Source organism: Rousettus aegyptiacus, unplaced genomic scaffold, assembly GCF_014176215.1.
Source record: "Rousettus aegyptiacus isolate mRouAeg1 unplaced genomic scaffold, mRouAeg1.p scaffold_m13_p_1, whole genome shotgun sequence".
Taxonomy (NCBI): Eukaryota; Metazoa; Chordata; class Mammalia; order Chiroptera; family Pteropodidae; genus Rousettus; species Rousettus aegyptiacus.
In genome coordinates, this window is record NW_023416284.1 from 150,745,094 (window position 1) to 150,765,573 (window position 20,480).

At 36.9% G+C, this 20,480-nt stretch overlaps 1 protein-coding gene across 4 annotated transcripts in view; it reads left to right on the forward strand.

Moving 5' to 3' along the window:
- The window catches only part of DCBLD1 (discoidin, CUB and LCCL domain containing 1), a 75,445-nt gene that overhangs the window by 25,574 nt on the left and 29,391 nt on the right, over positions 1 to 20,480 (forward strand). For all 4 annotated transcript variants that reach the window (XR_001599264.2, XM_016163624.2, XM_016163625.2 and 1 more), the window contains exons 3-5: positions 12,340 to 12,474; positions 13,819 to 13,870; positions 17,534 to 17,606. Coding sequence is in view for 3 of the 4 variants with exons in the window: in XM_016163624.2 (XP_016019110.2) it covers positions 12,340 to 12,474; positions 13,819 to 13,870; positions 17,534 to 17,606 (260 nt within the window). In the remaining variant the exon portion in view is untranslated. The remainder of the gene's footprint in view (positions 1 to 12,339; positions 12,475 to 13,818; positions 13,871 to 17,533; positions 17,607 to 20,480) is intronic.

Below are 20,480 nucleotides of genomic sequence, written 5' to 3' on the forward strand. Positions count from 1 at the left end.
CATCATCTTTGATATATATTCACAATTATATAGAAAGGAGGAAAAGCTTCGAATTAATAAATATTAGGAGCTGGTTTATAAGGTGGTCCTGGTCAGCTTCAGGGCACTGTTGTCATATTTCTAGATTCTTGAATTTTCAAGACTTAGATGCTTTACTAGGAAATCAGTAATGAATTACAATTAACTTGTAACAGTGAAGCCAAGAAAATTAATTTTTCTCTTTAATTTTTCTATATGAAGTTATGTTCATCTTTTAAAAACAGAATATGTGCTCATTGTAGAAATATATTCAGTGTCTATTGTATGCCAGGCACATGCTTGGCCCTTACATAGATTTTTCTGGAATCCTTACTTCCACCCTGCTGCACAGTGAGATTTAAGTAACGTGTTGAAGTTCACACAACTAAGGAAGAGCTGAAAAGAAGATTCCTATCTGTCTCTGTGGCTCTAAGTCAACTGTTTCCGGATGTCTACTCCTCTTTCTTGGTCCTACCACCCAAAGGAAACCACAGCAAATTATTTCACTTCCCAGGTGAACAGCCCAACTTTATATCATACAGCAATTTTGTATAAAACACAGGCGTAGTTAATATTTTTGGTTGGGAATGTTTCTAAGATAAAGTATTTCATGATGCTCACATTTTCTTTTGTGGCTACCGTAAAGACTTTCTGATCAGTCATGCTGAAGCAAATCCAGCAGACAAGGATAGCAGAAATTAGCAATAAAAAGAAAACATGGAAAGGGAATTAGAATATTTCAATCCTATATGCATATTTAAAAAGAATGAAATGGCTTCGGGACACATGTAGCAAGTGTGCACATACATGCACCACATATGTTGCATGTGTATGTGTATGCATTTTGTAGTCTTGAAGAGTGTTCTGGGAGTAGCCACTTATTTACATATGTGTCGTATTTAGAATATTTAATCTGGTGACTTGAATGTGGTAGATGCTCAGGGAATAAATGATTTTAAATGTGAATTGACAAATTCGCTGACAAGGAACCGGTTAAATAAAACAAGTTATAGTTACTTGGAATATTAAACAGCTATTTGTTTAAAATACTGTTAACCTGGAAAGCTGCTTATGATATAGTGTTAGGTAAAATATAAAAATATAGTAATGTTATAATGATAGAAAAAACCTTTGAATAAAATAAGACAACATAACTATAGCAAAATGCTAAAGCAGGACTTTAGAATTGTTATGTCTTCCCTCTACTTTTAATATTTTCTTTAAGAAACATATATTTCTTAATAAAATAAAGAGCAAATAGTTTTCCTTTGACCAAAACCACTGACTAGACATATAGTTAAAATAGTTCCCTGGTCAGTTTGAACTTCCCAGAGGAGTGCAGGCTTCGTAGAGGAGGAGGATGGGGCAGAAGTGCTTTGTGTTCTGAGCTTCAGCTCAGGGAGTGGGCGTTCATGTGGCACTGTTGCCCAGCGCCCTGGGAAGGTGGGGGCCCCTCTGCAACCATTGTTGCCACAGGAGCTGGCATGACTGTGGAGGGAGGGCCCTGGTGTCATCAGCACAGGGGCCCGGGGACCCACAGCACTATTGCCTGGGCTGGCGGTGGAGGGGAGTGCCCACTCAAGAGCAGCAGTGGAGAATGTATGCTCTAAAATACCTCCTGAAGTTCTGGTATTTGGCAGCCCTAATACTTCCATGTGTAACTGAAACAGCTGAATAGTTTTAGTTTACTCAACTCTTTTCATTTCATTAACTAATTAGTTGCTAAAACCCGTTGCCAAGAGATTTTAAGACTCGACATTATCAGATTTTTGAATTTAAGGTTAATGTTTTGGAAAAGAATAATGTTTTTTGGCATGAGTGTTTGTAAGCTCTGCCAAGAGTAGACATACTGGGGATGTGGTTGCATTAACTATTGTGAATATGCTGAAATTGTACAGTTTTAGTCATTATGCGGTTCATTTTTAAATGGTTCACCCCCCATGCCAATTTTGTTTGAAATGTTTGGTTTATATACTATTATAATCCACATTCGTAATGACAAAACACACTGTAAGCAGTGTGCCCACACCAGCTTTCACAGTAATCAAGCAAAATATGCACTTGATCTCATTGAAATTAAAAGGCCTGAAACATACAAGATGGGATTATTATTCTTCTGTTTTTTGTGTATTATAATTATGGCTGATATTTCAGATTCAAGCATCAATTAAAAGAATGTACTTAAAGTCTGTGGCTGAGTTATGACTCCCACTTTCAAAATACCTTTGAAACAGCCAGGAAGCTGATAAAGTCAAGTCGATAAAGTATATTGACCCTACTTTAGAAAATATGTGTTTTAAAGAACAAAATAAGATTATATTTTTAAAACAAATTTTACTTTTAAACTTAGGAAAATTTTTGTATGTAAAATATATATACTGACTTTCAAGATTATGAGTGCTAATATCCTGGCTAAAAAAAGCTTTAAGAAGCATACTTTGCTTAGTGGAGATTGTTTTCACTATACTTAGGGATTTCTGGGTTTTCTTTCTCAGTTATTGAAGTAACTGAGACGCCCTTTAAAAGAAATGCTACTGTCTCTGCTCTTCCTTGGAATCCAGTCCACGGTCACCAAGCCTTTGGTCGCTCCTCAGTCTCCTTTAATCTGGGACTGTTCCTCAGTCTTTTTTTGTCTCTTATACAGTTTTGAAGAGTACTGACCAGTTATTCATAGAACATCAGTAGATTTGGGTTGTTTCGATGTTCCTTCATGATTAAATTCAGATTATGCGTTTTTGGCAAACATAACATTATTACTTTTTAAAATGATCTTTTAAAAGGTTTGTTTACAACGACTTCTGACATTAGAAAGGGCGAGGTCATATATTCCCCCAAGAATAAGTACTAAATCTACAATATGTTTCTTTGCTTCCCTTTTCGCTGCCTTTGTCAGGTGAACTTTTCTTTGCATTCAAAACTTCATTAATTTAGGTTAAAGTGTCTTCTCCAAACAGTGTTTTGTTTTTCAGAGAGGCCAATGGAATATGAGACTTTGGAAAGGCTCAAATATAGGGTGACACCTTCTCTTTAGAGGACAGTTTTGGAAAAGAAGCTTATATTTGGACACATACGACCATAGAAATTTGACTAAAGTAGCCAAGCTATTCTAGGGGTGAACGAATGCACTTTTCAACCTGGAATTTGAAGATTCAAACGAAGAGTCTATTTAAATACCATCTCTTTAAATTTAAAGTTGTCATACCAGTGTACTTTAGATTGCTGCTTTGGTACTGATTTTCAATCTCCTCCCTTTTGTATTCATGATATAAAAATAAGTGAGTAGTTATATGAAACATTAAAATATCTTGAGCTCAGGGGACAGGAAGATGCTGATTCATATTGTGTCATACCAGTATGCCTATATTTAAAATACAAAATATCTAACATTGTTTTATTTATGACACGGAAGAGGAAAGGCTGCGAATTCCTACTGAAGATCATTATTCTCAACTTGAAAATGCTTTCGTGACCCAGTCACATTTACTCCCCCTCTGGTTTAGTTCCATTTCCAGTCTTGCTGACCACAAAGAGACCTAGAGATCTGATTTCACTCAGGGGTTGTTTCTGCCATCACTGCTTCCTGGGAACTGTCATTTCTGTTTTCTTGATATTTCAAGAAGATCGACTGGATCCCAGTTTTCCTTGAAAGTTGATCCTCCCCAGTGGGTGCAGTTTAAGGTTATTCCTGGACCTCCCAAAGACCTGCTGAGGGGATCTGGGTGGGAACCAGGTCCAGGCTCTTCAGGTTCTTAAAGAACCTTGTTTTGATGGAGTTTCATAGACATCCCCACTTGGGTCATGGTGGTCCAATAAAACCAGGCTGGCCTTCGGAGTGGACTGAGATTAACATTTTGTTTCTGTGTATATTTTTTACTTGTGTTTAAGAGTGTAGAGTCGGGAATTAGGCCCTAGCGCTTATTTTTTAATTGCTTGACTTTGAGCAAATCACTTAAATCTTTCTGTATCTCTATTACCTCAACTTTAAAATGAGCAAAATAATAGTGTTTACCACATGTGGTTGATTAAAGTGTGTGTGTGTGTGTGTGTGTGTATGTGTGTGTATTTACATATATGCATATATATGTATCTTGAATGACGTCTGCATGTCGCATAATAAGCACACGGTATACGTTAGCCATCATCACCACTCTTCTCCCTCCTCCTCGGCCCCTCTCCCTTCTCTCCACTTCTCTCAGTTGTCTCGCACACAGTTTATTCTTTGTCTCAGATGTCTAAAAGGAGAGAACACATTGGTCCCCTCTCAATCCTTCGAGTGCTCTCTTTTTACCAAGCAGTCACTGAGTTTCCTCATCACGTCCCACCATACCCATCCTGGTGCATTCGTGGTGACCTGTTTGTCCAAATCATTCCAAGCACATGGTAAGGGTTCCATAAGCCAGAACTAGCTCCATGTAAGGATTTTCTCCATCCAGCTGCATGAGATGAGCAGAGAACACATATTCTCTAAGCTCATAGTACATTCACTTTGTTTTTTTAACTTATTTTCACTGCCATTGCCAGTCTCTATCTCTTTGCATCTATTTCTTATTAAAAGATACTTATTGTCCCCTCTTTTGCCAGTCTCCATTTCCTTCAGGCCATCCAAGGTTATCTTGTTAAGTATTGTAATAATGTCTTTCTTTCCTTATTTAAAAAATTATTGATTGTGCCCTACTTTCAACAGAGACTTATGAGCCTGGCATTCGGGGCTCGCTCACTGTCTTCCCCACTCAATATTTCCACCTCATCTTTGAGTTTCCCTGTCTCTGGGCCTTTTCTAAACATGTCACATAGTTTCATGCTCCAGTACATTTGTTGATGTTATACCTCCATGTGTCCCTTTTTCCTCCTCCCTCTGCTTTTCTGTCCCTTTTAACACACACACACAACACAGGGTGGGGGGGGGAGAGGGAGGGAGGGAGGGAGAGGGAGAGAGGCATACCAGATTAAATGCTACCTACCCTAGAACCCTCTCTGATGTCCCGCAGGTCCAGTTTGGCTCGTGTTGTTTTTCTAAGCCTTCAGTAGAGTACAAGTATCAAGTCGAGATCATTATTTTAGATTCTATACCAGTTAAGGGGTTTCCTGAGCAAGGAATTACATTTTATTCATTTTTTTTTTTATTTTTAGTATTCCCCTATTGCTTAGCATAGTCTTGCAACTGCAGATTCTCAGTCAACGTTTAACGAGTCAGACTGCATGTAGCTTGATTTTGGCAGTCATAATACAATTAAGTGAGAGTGTTTTATTCACACTGCAGAAGATTCACAATAAGATTCTTCTATCTTTAAAATCCTGTCTGCATTTAAAGAAAAACTTGATTTACAGAAAATTTTAGGATTCTATTTATTATATAGGAAAGACTATAAAACAGTTTAGAAGGTGCCGGCAATTGAGCATTCAACTGTGTGCTGTACCCCTGGGCTTCGTACTTAGCTTTACTAACTCATTTTAACCCTCACAATAGCCCTGTGAGAGTGCCTTTTTGTAATATCCGCACACAAGGAAACTGCAGCTCCAAGAGGTCAAGTAACTTTCTTAGGATCACTTAACTCGATCTGGGATTCGAGTCAGGGCATTTGACTCCGGGGATCCTGCTCTTAAACACTGTGCCTTCCCAATTTGGTGTGACAGACACCATCTGATCCATGGCTTATGCCTAAGACCAGAGCCATAGTTCTTGTCTGTCATTTCCTGGAAGAAATGGAAACTTCTGCAGGCCTCCCCACAGGAGTATCCTGGGAATGAAATGGATTTCTGAGAAATCACTCATATATGGAGTATTAGTATAAATTTAAGGTTTAAAAATACTTCTTAGTCCAAATACTTAAGGAGGTATCATGGGTAGTGAACTTAATTGTAGTCAGTTAAATTAACTGTGTTCTGCTAAATGATTTGCATTATAGGAAAACCAGGAAGTTCCAGAATTGTTCTCTTACATTTCCTGTACTTCCACCTCTACCCCCAATATATTTTTTTTAACCATTGTCAGTTACTGAGTAGTACAACAATGTGAAGTCAACTGTTAATATTTTTATTACATTAAGAACAGGAGAAATGGGAAAAGTAGGAAATAATACTAAGTGTTTTGACTTGTAATTGCAACAAGATTTCTGTGATAATGTTTTTGCATGATACATATCTGGCATACTGTAACCAGATCTAATAATCATAGTTCCTTGTCTGTTGATTTTTTAAAAATTCCAAATAGAGAAAAACACAAGATTGGCAGGCTCTATTTTATAAATGGTTTGTCTCCCAGTCATATTATGGAGAATACAAAATTCTTTTCACTTTTTAAGATAAAACAAAAGCCTTCAAAGAAATTGCCAGCTTGTGGAAAGTTGTTTTGGGCCTCAACCCCCCTAGAAATGCATTCTGCCCTACTTTTGGGGCTACTTTTGTGGAAACTCTTGAGAAGGACTGCTTTGCTAGTTTTGTTTTGTTCTGTCTTTTATGCCAAGGTAAAATTGAGAAGAACCTTAAAGTTATAGAAAACTTTGTATCAGCCAGAAGTTTCCACATTAGACACCCCATTAACATAACTATAAGCCTCAAAGAGAAAAAGCTATAGGCCTCCTCCTCCTCCTCCTCCTCCTCTTTTCCAAATACTCCCCTGGGGACTACTGTGATTTTGTTTCAGTAATTATCCTTTTTTTTTTGTTGAAAGAGAAATAAGGGCCTAGGTGTGTTGTGAGATCCAGCGTAAAGGCACTTCTTGCCCTGGGCCCCATATCCCCAAGGAAAGCCACACCTTTGTCTAGGAATCTGCCTGGTTCATTTATCATCTGTCACTGATTTTTGTCTGAGAACCAGAAATCAGAACTCTCCAGGGATACCACTTACATTCTTGCGTGACTACAGTTTTAATGGCACAGTCCAGGAATATCCCTTTTTTATGCTAATTTCCCCCTTTTCAAAGAAATGGCCTTGAAAATTCTGTAATTTTGTACAATGACGCTATTGCAATTAGCAAGCAAGGACAAACCTTGCCATTTGACTGCATTGAAAAAAAAAATAACAAATGGAAAACAGACCCAAGTCTAATGGCATGGCATTTGCAGCTTCAGCATTTCTGGAGATTGTTTTATCAGCACACGTCTGAAAACGAATCTGGGCCACACTGGGTACCACTTTCCTGGCAGCCGATAGCGTGCCATGTGGCTGGCTCTGCCAGAGGCACTTCCAGGGAGTATCACTTAGGCTCATTGGCATCTGTCATGAGAAATTAAATGTGTGCTTCAGAAGGTACTCATAAGGTTAATGAAGGTTTTAAGAAGTGTTTTTTGTTATTGTTTGATTTGATTTATGACATCTCTCAAGAGCTAGGTTTTTATTTGGTCTCTGTATTTTTCATCACCGAGAGAGTAGTTATAGAGGGGAAGGGGGTCTACTTTTTCTTGATAGTATGCATCCATTTTTGAAACACGCCCCTTTCACAGATGAAACAATAACTTTGTTTCATCAGTTTCAAGCTCAAAAGCATGGACCCACCTAAAGTGACTTGGAACTGTTATTAACCAAACTATTACTGCAGTGTCCACAGACTGAGGCAGACAGTCCATGGAGAGTGGAGCGGTACTACAAATTGCTGCCCAGATTGTCAGATTGCCAAAAAATCAAGAGGGTTCCGAGCTTGGCTCTGGGCAGACAGTTCATTCTTCCTTGTAGGACAGTTTTCTTTTTTTTTTTTTTCACATGTGGAAAGATAAAGGGTTTCCCCTCTCAGCTGTTCATGGAACAGTGTCTCCAAACAGGGGACGTGTTGAGGGGAACTGGCCTACTGTGCTAAAAAAAGGCAGCTTCTGCAGTTCCTGGCCCTTTATTTCTTTTGTCCAAAGAATCACTTCCTTGTCTGCTAGGTCTTGGTCTCACGTCTGGTGCCAAATGCTACAGTGCTATTCCATTTTATATCACTGATTGCTCTTCTCATGATCTAGGGCTACCAGTTATACTCCATAAAAGGTAGAAGTAGTTATTTTTCCTGATTTTTCTGCCTACTTGATAAAGTGCCTTTCTGCTGTGCCCTAGTCTGATGGGAACTTGGGACTGCAGAGTAAGATGGAACCTACTTCACAGACAAGGATAGAGGAGACAGAGGTGGGAGTTAGAGGGCAAGTTCAAGTTGTATATAACACAGGCACTGGCCATCGTGAAGCAGGGCTGTTATCATTTTGGTTTGTTGTAATTTAGATCTGCTTATAATTTAGGTCTGCTACAGTTCTTAAGACCCACTCAGGAAGGAATGGGGTTCAGGCTGGCTGTGAACTGACTCAGGTTTACCAATCCAGGGACACAGCCCAGGATGGAGAATGTAACCATGGTCAAAGTTAGAAGTCACCAAGCTCTCATTCAGGTTCCCAGTGAAATTGCCTTTGTGAATGTTTAAATATAGCTGTAGAACCTTTTAAAAAGTCAAGATAGAGAATACTAATGTGAAATATATCCTTTAGGCAGGTGTGGGTGTCGAAAGCCTTTCGTAAGAAAATATATCACCCTCAAGGGGTCTGGCTGAAAACCGAGAACATTGCTTAGGACAGGTTTGTAGGATCCTTCATTGGTTTCCTATTAATTATTTTTCCCACTCACTGCCAGTCAGGATTTTCTGTTTTCATCTGTTTTCCATTTTAACTCTAGGAATGCAGCTATTAACTTCCAGCCTGTGAAAAGGAATCTTTATCTGTCAGTCCTTTACCTGTCAGGTAATAATTTGGATGTTTTGCCATCGGCAACAGAGCTGCCAATGCTCAACTTCCATCCCTCACCCTGGACACCTGAACTGCCTCCTGCTATTGTGGTGGTTGTGCCATGATGAATCCATCAAAATAATTTTTAATGATGACATTTATATAAAGAGGGTATATCCTATCCACTCTAGGATTTAGTTACAATTTTGCAGCACATTAGAAAGAACATGAGAGGGATCAGTGTCTATGGGTAAGGGTGATTAAAGGAGTGTGTGTTTACATTTTCTTCCTTTGAACTTCTTCCAGAAATATTTGCATACCTATCATGACTTTGGGAGGATGGAGACAACCAAATTAGGGTTTTATTATATGTGTTTCTTGGTCTAGGAAATCATATGTATTGCACAATATCTTAGTATGATGACACACACACTTATCTGTCTGTGTAAAATATATACAATTTTGCAAGCAACTGTTCCAGAAAATTTTTTTTAATTCTAATTATTTAGCCATGAGAAAGAAAGGACATTCTGCAATTTGCAACAATATGGATGAGTCTTGAGCATATTGTGCCAAATGAGATCAGACAGAGAAAGACAAGTACTGTATGATATCACTTATATGTGGGATCTAAACCCAAAAGCAATAAATGAACAGGTTAAACAAACATTAACTCATGGACATGGACAACGGACTAGTGGTTACAAGAGGGTAGGAGGTGGAGGGAGTGGGGAGGTAGACGGAGTAAAAGGGGTCAAATATGTGGTGACAGAAAGAAGTCTACCTTTGGGAAGTGAACACACAATGTAAATATATACAACTGAAATGTACAACTGAAACATCAGATTTCATTAAACAATGTGACCATAAAAATAAATTAATTAAAAATTAAAAATAAATAAATTAATTTAAAAAGCCAAGCTTTTATCACCAGGGTCATGAGGGGTGGGTTTTCAGGACAGATGTTGTTTAAGAGGATAGATAAGCCTCGCCTAGAGAGCTAGTGCACAATATAGTGAATATAGACAACAATATCGTGTTATAACCATCAAACTTGTTGAGAGACTAGAACTTAATTATTCCAACCACTAAAAAGAAGTGATAATTATGTAACGTGATAGGAGTGCTAATTATTTTTACAATGGTGATCATATTAAAATAGATAGATGTATAATTAACATGTTATACACCTTAAATTTACAGTATTGCATGTCAAATTGCATTCAACTAAAAAAATTCCAAATGTATTTTCACTGATAATTAATTTAGACTTGTGTATATCCATTTGTAATAGAACTCATTGGAATGCTATAGAAATTTGAGAGATTAATATCATCATCATTTAGAGAGGAGATAATATGTTATTATTTCCTCTTGGAAAAAATATATGTGGTTAGAAAAATATTCTGATTTATTAATAGCAACATGTTACTAGTTATTTCATTTTTATTCTTAGGTTTGCAAAGTACGTATCTTCACTTCCCTGTGCAAAGAGCAAAGAAATTTCAAATATATGCAAACAAACAGAATAAGTTGAGTAGTCAAGCACAGTAATCTGACTCAGTTTAATTTTGCAAAAATACCTTTCTACTTTATTATACAAAAATGAATTTAGTATAAATTGCCTAATTGCCATGCTTGCAAGCACTATTAAAGTTCATAAACATTCACATATCTATTACACTAATGATTTCCTTTCTTGCTTTTCCACACTTTCTGATTTTTTTGATATTTTAAAATGACGAGATAAAATATGTATCTTTAAAATTAGGTTTGATTTTTAAAAACTGTTGCAAATGGAAGCACATTTAACTTCATTTTAATTCAAAGAATATGTGAAAGGCCACCACATGCCAGGTATTGTACAAGCTGCCGGAGATAAAATGATAGAAAAGTTCCTAATCCCATGAGACTCAGTCTAAAAGGAAAGCAGACATGATTTGTTTGTTTGTCTTATGTATTCATTTATTTATTTCACAAATACTTACATAACTCTCATTATATACTATGTACTTTCTAAGTAATTTGCAAGTATTTTAACTCAGGTAATTATATATAATGAGTGTTTCTAAAGAGGGAAGTGATCATTTTTATTTGGATGTTACTATAATTTAACAGTAGGAAACAACAGAGATTTGGGGGTACAAAGGTAAACACACAGCATTTCTCTCACTCTTGATCACATCTCAGAATGGAGACCAGCACAGGGCAGAAGAGAAACCCAATCCCTTGTATCAGCAGAGGAATGCTTAGTGGGGTCCCACGCTGGTTTGGGCTAGTGTCAACAGTTTTATCCACCTTGAGTTAGAGTGGTCTCTTTCTTCTCTTCCTCCTTCCTTAGCCTAATGTTGTCATTGTTGTTGCTCTTAACTCTTTCCATACTGTTTTATTTTGGGAAAAGTTAGTGAAGAATAATCCCCTTCAAAGTTTGCTTGCTAATCCCTATTTTCAGAGAAATTATTGTCTTGCATACATGACTTTCAAGATGACAATTTACAAACTAACCTTCAACTTGAGTAGTGTTAAGAAGGTCTTTTTTTAGCTCTAAATATAATTTTGTCCTTTGAAAGTTCACTGAGCTTCCTATTGCTTTTCAAGCAACTTATTCTAGAAACAGTTTATGTTATTCACTTAACTGCATAATGTATACTGTGATATTTCAAAAGCCTTTGAAATTATTCTGCTTTTTTGTGAACTTCATTTTACAAATCAAAATAAATTATATAGGTTAACCAGAAGCTACTGTAAGAGAAAGAAAATTGAAAAACTGCATGAGAATAAGATTTTTTACCATGCATTGGACAGTCTTTTAATTTTAGAACTTCCTTGAAAAAAGGGAACATATGAGTTTCTTTGAGCAAATTTAAGACTATCATTTTTGTGATAACGTTTTCTTTTCTACATGTCTTAGTCTGTTTAGGCTGCTATGACAGAATACCATGGGCTGGATAGCTTAAAAACAAGACATTCATCCCACACAGTCTGGAGGCTGAGAAGTCCAAGGTCATGGTGCAGCCAGTTTGGTGTAATGGCGGATGAGGGCCCACTTCCAGGTTCATAGCCTTCTCTCTGTGTCTCATAGGTGAAGGGGCAAGCAGGCTCTTTGGGGCCTTCTTTATAAAGGCACTAATTCATGCCTTTCATGAGGGCTCCACCCTCACAACCTAAGCCCTTCCCAAAGGCCCTGCTTCCTCACTCCCTCGCTTCGGGGCATTAGGATTCCAACATATGAATTTTGCAGGAACACAAACATTTTGACCACACTTTTAAGCAAATTTAGGAGGCCCCTAGAATATCACTTTCGAGATAACATTTTCTTGACTACTTGTATTTGATCTTTTTTGTTGTTGTTGTTAGTCTTATTTTAACAAACACCAAAATCTATCTCTTGGGGTATTCACAGTTAACTAGTTCTAGCCTCTTACTTTTCCAGAGTTAGCTACTCCCCGCCCCCCTTGATTTGTCAGTATAGTTGGGTTCACTGTCACAATCACAATTTCAGCTTGGTAAAAATTACATCTTACATATGTGTGGTCTGGTAAATTTGAACTTTAAGGGGAAAAAAATGCCATATACCAATTCTTTGTGCTGGTCTAAATTTTGTAATGTGCCAAAAATGTGCCTTGTTTTTTAGGACCATATTGTGGAAATATGGATGTTCCCAAAGAACTCCTGCTGGACACAAGTGAAGTAACTGTTCGCTTTGAGAGTGGATCTCACATTTCTGGGCGGGGTTTTTTGCTGAACTATGCCAGCAGCGACCATCCAGGTATGGCAGAAGAATCAACACAAATCTATAAACCTTTACCTGTTTAAAAATTCCTCTTGCTACTTATCACTGTCTCTGGACAGAATTGTGACCTCAAACACTGAATTAAGATGTGAGGGAAGAGAATGCGATGTCTTTGCAGGTAGTTAGGTCTGAACTGAACACTTTTATAAAACATGTTAGACAAGTTGTCTTGTGTGGGAGAGGGTTCATCTCAGTTTCCGAGGAACCTTAGGTGGAGCATCTTCAGGGCTGCCGTTCTGACCCTTCTAAATGGTTTCTCTGAACCCCTCTCTCAACTCTTTTTTTAGCTCAGGGGACAAGCCTTTTAACCAGTGGTACCCTACCTCCACCCCGCCCCCCCCCATACGTGCACACGCATGCCTACCAGCGTACCAGTGTGGGAGGCATGTGAGTATGAGCAGGATGCAGTCACTGTCGCAGGGTCCTGCAGCCACAGAGCTGACACTTGAACAGGGGAGAAAGGAAGCATGAACACTAATGGGAGAGGAAAGCATGGCCTCTGCCCAAGCCTCTTGTGTTCTAATCACCATGCACCCTACTCTGTGTCGGCCCAGGGTCACAAGTGCTCAGAATTTCTGCTCTCAGGCCCCTCCACTCTGGCAGATGTACCCTGGGAAGTGGGTGCACCATTCATTTCCTTCTCAGCCAATCAGATCTGACCAATCCCAGCAGGCCCCAGTGTGGCCAGTGTTCACCATACATTGCTTCTTAAAAACTAAGGAAAGAAAGAATGAACTATTGCAGCAAGTGTGGAATATTTTGGAAACTATACTAGGTTAATTTAAATGCATCAAGATCCACAGTATCTTAGCATCTCCATTGCTGAATTCTGTCCAGTACTCCAAATAGCACTCTCTTTTTTAAGTCCTTGATCCTGATTCATCACAGTTTCAGTAAACCCCAATTCTGTGGTACTTAGATGTCATGAAGTTGTTAAAATGCTTCTGAACCTTCTCTACGAACCACACCGGACTCTTGAAATTGTTTTCCTCCTGCCAAGGGAGGTTATATGCATGATCTTATAGGCATGTTGTGGATAGTAACTAACCAGTGTTGGTTTTTCTGTTGGAAAGAGATTCTGCTATCATTCACAGGACAGTCATCGAAAAACCATCATTGGTGTTAAAAACAAAAAATGAAGGGAACTAACTAAATCTTCAGGCAGTGTTCTCAGTTTTTATTTATTCTTAAATAGAATTCAGATAACTAGATAATGAATAAATGCTTTTTAAATGTCTTTATTTAAAAAGAAATCTTTCAAGCACGAGTGTCCTAACTTCCATTCAGTCTGTTAATTTCAATTATCTTTATTTCTGACAGATTTAATAACGTGCTTGGAACGAGGTAACCATTATTTGAAGACAGAATACAGGTAAATATAGATGTCCTAGCTGTTCTACCATCATATATTGCTGAATATTTTGTTTTTCTTGACATTAAACCAGGTAAGGTAACTTATTTGTACTTATTTTTTTAAACCATATATGTAACTCGTGAGAAATATTTGAAATGATTTCTTATATAGCAGAGGTCAGCAAACTTTTTCTGTCAAGGGCCAGATAGTAAACATTTTAGGTCATGCACGCCATGCAGTCTTTATTGCATCTATTCATAGTTTTTATTGCCACTTTAATGCAAAAGCAGTCATAAACAGTATGTAAACAAATGAGCATGGTTGTGTTCTGATAAAATTTTATTTTCAAAAACAAGCAGCAGGTCGGATTTGGCCCATGAGCCAATTTGCTGACTCCTTATTTCTACTAGAACCAGTGAGCCATAATGCAGTCTAGAGTTCATTTTTCACTCGGCCTGTACTTGAAAGTGACTTTTATAAACTTTTCACTTTTAGAGGGGGTTCATTTTGTCTTTCCCACAAAAGTAAAACCTGCGAATAGGAGGTGAAATTTTTTATTCCAGCATTATTTTAACTGGAAAAATTAATCTCTTTCATGTACATTTCCTCACCTATAAAATAAGAGGTTATAGTAAGATTTCTCAACCTTAGCATCATTGATACTTTAGGTTGGATGATTCTTTGTTGGAAAGAGCTGTTCTGTGCATTGTCGGCTATTTAACAGTATCACTAACTTCTACCCTCTTCGTGCCAGATGTGATAACCAAAAACGTCTCCAGACATTGCCAGTTGTCTCCCAGTAGGCGAAATTCACCGCCAGTTGAGAACCACTGGGCCGGAGATCATTGCCAACAACAACACTAACGACACCGTAACTCCTTAAAGTGCTTTCATAGAGCCAAGTACAGCTCTCTGGACTTAGCATACAGTAACTCATATGAATGTTCCAACATGTCTGCAAGGCAGATTCTGTTATACCCTGAAAACAGAGGCACAAAACAAGTAACTTTCCCAGGATTACACATTTAATAAGTATATCCAGAGTCAGGTTCAGGGTCCATGGTCCTAACCATCTCAGGCATTCTAATAAATGAGATTATTTGATATGCAGAATCAACTCTAGTGTTAACTAAGTTTAAGCCTAATAGAGCAAAAATGAAATGAAATAATGACCAGTAATAAACGTTGCCCTTTAAAGTTGCTGTTTATTCAATGTAGATATACGTAAACATTCTCTGAGATCTTTCCAGCTATACCTATACAGTCCCCTTCAGAAAGGCCTTTGGGCGTCAATAGTCATTTCCTGTCCTCCCGAAGAAAGGAATATACTCTGGCCTACAGTGTGAAATGATGGTTCCAGATCATCTAAGCTGTAGCCCAACTGTTTTATAGTGTTTAGGCAAAAATGAGGTATGATGACACTACAGGTCCACAGTCCCTCATCTATAATTGTAAAATGCAGAATGCTTTAAAAATCAAAAGGTTTTTGTAACTAACTTGGTGACGATATTGGATTAATGTGACTTTACATTCACTCGACAGCAAAACTGTATTAGATTGAGTCTATTTACTCTTTATGTATTGGACTTACTATAACTATTCATTTATTAGATATAGGGATCTTCACATTTTTGATTAATCTGTGCAGACCTCACTGGGGTCTTACATTATACACATCATCGGAATTGTTTTACTCTTCTAAAATCCAAAAAATTCTGAATTCTGAAATAAATCTGGCTCTAAGGGTTAAGATAAGAAACTGTAAATCTGTAGTAGGATTCTCCATTATTTTTTTTCTTAATTCCTTGATTATTGCTGCAATGCTGGACTCCATAAGGTTAATGGGAAAGAATTGTGAGACCTTTACTTGTGTAGTTTTGATAATTAGATGTTGTTACTCATCTAATTTGCTAAGTCAGCAGGAGGAAACTGAGAGGAAATGAAGTAAAAGCAACTTCTATTTTGGAATCTGTTTGGGCTGGTACATTTTTAAACAAACCAAGTAAACATTATTGTAATGTGGTATATATAGAAACAAGGCATTCATCTTCAAAGTTGTTCTTAAAGTATTTTGACTTTTTCCATGTTTTTCATAGATTTATAGCTGTCCCTCATAACCTATTGATATATTGACACTTGAAGGGACTACAGATGAGGAAACTGAATTTAGGGGGATGATATGCTCTGTTCAGGGTCCCACGGTTGGCTGGTAGTACCCGTGTCTGAGTCACCTTGCCCCGAGCTTCTTCGGCTATACCCTATACTATGAAATATTTCTGGAATATTTCTTGGAAAATGACTGTTAAGTAAATGAATTCCTAATTTTAAAAATAAATCTTTTTTAGTCAAACTTATAGAGATGGAAAGTAGAAAAGTAGTTGCTAAGGGCTAGGGTGTAGGGAAATTGGGAGAGGTTTGTAAAAGCATACAAACTTTCAGCGACAAGATGAATAAGGTCTAAGGATCTAATTAATGTGTAACAGGATAACTCTAGCTAATAACACTGTATTGTATTATCAAAATGTGCTAGGAGAGTAGAACTTAATTGTTGTCACACATGCATATATATATTTACGTATGTATATTAAAATAAGTGATGAATGTGTTAACAAAATGGGTAACATATATATCAAATCACCACAGTATACATTTTAAATGCCTTACAATTTTATTTGTCAGTAATACCTCACTAACACTGAAAATATTTATACACCTTTTTTTCTGATTGCAAAAGTAATTCATAACTAATGTAGACCATCACTGTCCAGTCCTAGCCATGTGTGGCTATCAAGCACCTAAACTGTGGCTAGTTCAAATTGAGCTCTGCTGTAAGTATAAAATATACTGCAGATACTGAAAACTTAGTAAAAAAGAAAAAAAAGCTGGCAATACCTCATTGATAATTTTTACTGTTCATTACATGTAAAAATGATCAAATTTGAATATATTGGGTTAAATGTGTTACTAATATTAGTTTTTTTTCTGTTTCTTTCTACTTTTTAATGTGGCTGTTAGAGTATTTATTTATTTTTTACGCCTACAGCACCTGGTCTTCCTTGGTGGTCTCTCATCCAAGCGCTAACCAGGCCCGACCACGCTTAGCTTCCCAAATCATACGAGATCGGGCATGTTCAGGGTGGCATGGTCATAGACTTGAGTATTTAAATTCACATATGTGGCTTCCATTATGTTCCCATTGGATAGTACAAGTTGAGTGAATCAAGATGTTAACACAGAAAATGAAAGTTCTTCAAAATTTTACCAGAATCCAGAGATATAATTCCTTGTCTTCTTTTTATCCACGAAAAATATGTTGTTATTTTTTATATTTTAAACATGTTTTTATGAAAATGAGATCATGCTATATATAGCATTTAGAAACTTTCTCTTTCCTTGAAACTATTGCTCGTACATCTTAGAATTAATTAAGATACATGAGGGAAGCTCACTGTTTAATAGAGTTTATAACAAATCCTGATATAAAACAAATAATTATTGTGTAAAACTTTCTTTTAGATTAACATTTTAGATTAATCAGTGTTTTCATAAATCAGGTTTCTGATTTGTCATTAAAGCAAGTTATTCCCTCCTTTGTATTTTATGGAGGAGAGTAAATATGTTTCGTTATATTTAATACCTTTAAATATAATAAAATATAAATTTTTAAATTTTCTTTTCCAGCAATTTCTGCCCAGCTGGTTGTAAAGACATTGCAGGAGACATTTCTGGGAATGTGGTGGATGGATATAGAGATGTAAGTGATTCAGAGTAATTTTATGGCAGGGAGGAAATTAAAAAGATCACAGAAGAATTGTCATTGTGTCTGGGACCAGTGAAACCATCTGCCGTGTTCTTATATTTTATTCCCCTCCCTCCTTGTACCTCAATTTCTTATGCCTAATGAGACTTTCTGGGTTACATATGTTTTCCCAGAGAAAATTAAGTTTATAAGGAGTCATTTTTCTAAAGTATATGTCCTTTCTCCACATTCAAAACCCTTCATTTCTTACTATTTATAAATTTCTGTCTTAGAAATCTGATATCTAATTTTAAAATTTTTACATTGCTTTTTAAAATAGGTTTCTAGCGTTGGGAATTGGCTCGAGTTATTAGAAATGCCAAAATCTGTAGGGGGATGCTACTTTCTAAGAGTTATTAACATGCATCGTCATGTGTGGAGAAAACATACGTGTTCTAGAAGATTGATAATTCATCTCCAGTAGGGGAGGAGGGAAACTTAGCTTTTATTTTTGCTTTTGTGCATCCTGATTCTAGAAGCAGCAGATTTTTTTTTTAAATTCCTTTTTCATGTATTGGCTTTATAAGATTGACACAGGATATTCATTTGTCCTATAAATTGTTTGAACCTTAAAATGATTTATACTACCTCAATTTGAAGATATACTTGCGTAGGCTATTCCTAAATGACTTCAGGAAATAAAGAGAAATAAAAAATTGAATATAGTTTTTCCCTGTAACAATAGAAAGATTTTATTTATTATTTCCTGCCCCATGCAAAGAACCTGAGAATTATGTACAGTAAGAGAAATAGCATCATTTTTTTCTTACTTTTGTTGTTTATCTTGCCTGCTCTTAACAGAACTTTCTTTTTCAGTGTAACAGGTAAATGGTTTCCTGGGCAGTAGATCTGAGTACAGAACTACAAATACTACGAACAGGTTTCCTATTTGACTCACTAACTAGTTTTACAGTATTTGGTTTTAGAATGAGCTTATCTGGCAGGAAATTTTGTATTTTGAAAATTAATCTCTTCAAAGAGATCAGAGTAGTTCCTTTTTTGTATATAATAATATTGTAAGTGTATTAGGTCTCCATTGCTATATAACAGTATCACCACACACGTAGAAACTTATAACGGTACATGTATTCTCTCTCATGTTCTGTGTGTTGGGAGTTTGGTCGTGGTCGAGCTTACTTCCCTGCTTCAGCGTCTCACAAGGGTGCATCTGTGGTGTCAGGTGGGGCTGCAGTCTCATCCAGGCTTGACTGGGGAGGGATTTGCTTCTAAAGCTCACATGGTTTTCACAACACTCAGTTACTTATGAATTTGTCAGATGGATGACCTCAGTTTATTCCTGGGATTTGGCTGGAGTCTGTCCTCAGCTCCTTGCCATGTGGGCCTTTCCAATGTCTTGCTCCTTCAAAGCCAGCTAGGGAGAATTTCCCATGTTATCATGGGAGTGGTGCCCCATCACCTTTGCCGTATTCTATAAATTAGAAGAAAGCCACAGCTCCCACTAACACTCAAAGGATTACACCATGGGGAATACCAAGAGGCAGAACATGGGGGTTACCTTAGAGTCTGTCTTCCATGGTGCCTGCATCTTAGGAAATGCTTTTCAGTGGTAGCAAGTCTTTTCTGGAGGCGTCTTTGTCAGACTTAAGTATATTCTGTAGGTCGGTTTGACAGAGTTTGTCAATTACCAGAGAATCTATTGACAAAATAGGTGCTCTGTCTCAGGGAAGAAATGTGTTGTCTTAAAAAGCAATTATAGAAAAGGAATTGGTTCATTCTGTGTTGTTTCAAAAGGCAGAACTAGGATCAATGAATGAAAGTTATAGGGAGGCCAATTTCAGCTGTGTATAAGGAATCATTGAGCTGTGCAAAATGGGATAGGATGTTTCAAGAAACAGCAAGCCCCTAGTCACTGAAGAAAGTGCCAAGTGCAAATGTTATAATCATTTGTCAGAGATGGCCTGTATATGTGTGGAACAGTCTGTCAGGAAGTGTCAGGAGACCTTTAAAAGTCTTTTTGAATTAAGATTCTGTGATTCTTCTATCTCCTTGACCGAGGCAGAACCAAGATGAATTTAAATTCAGTACTTTTCCATCTATATTTGTATATGCTTACCATGCCAGTTAAGTAGTGTGGATGTCTCTTTAAGATCTACCTCACCTGGAAACCAGAAATAAAAAGCCCCTAGAACAGTTTTTTCCTTAGCACCTTCTCCCAAGCCTGCTGACGTACCATCTGCTTTTACATGGAAGACATCACTTAAGTCACTTTTGTAAATTATACATTCCTTAAAATCATTCAAGAAGTATTGTAAAATATAGTACATATAATGTACTTCTAGTTCAGAAGGAAAAGATGAGAAATTAGGCCTATCGTTCACACCCACAAAAAGCCAGAGGGTAATACATGTTAATGTTGAATGATTATAGCATTCAATATTGCCAGGTGATGGCAATATGAGTGATTTCCCCCTGATTTTCCAACATTTCTATAATGAATGCAGTTAACTTTTGTAAAGAACATGTTATATGGGAATTATGAAGACTGTAACAACATAGGAACAATTTATATGATAGCATGTGGAATATGTTTTATAATTTAACACTTTACCATCATTCCACTGGCATTTTTAAACACGTGCTTTATTCATGTTTTATTAAATACAATCGAAAATATTTATTTTTATATTAATTTTTATTTTAATACTTTGTCGTTACTTTTTAGTACAAATTGATTTTTTTAAAAGGAAGATTTAAACAAGGGTTCTGGTTCTGGGATGATTTGATGATTGCTTTGAAAGCTGTTCTAGTCTTACCTCATACCGATCTATTTTGCCATCCTTATGGCTTAGTGAACTCAGAAATGTTTAA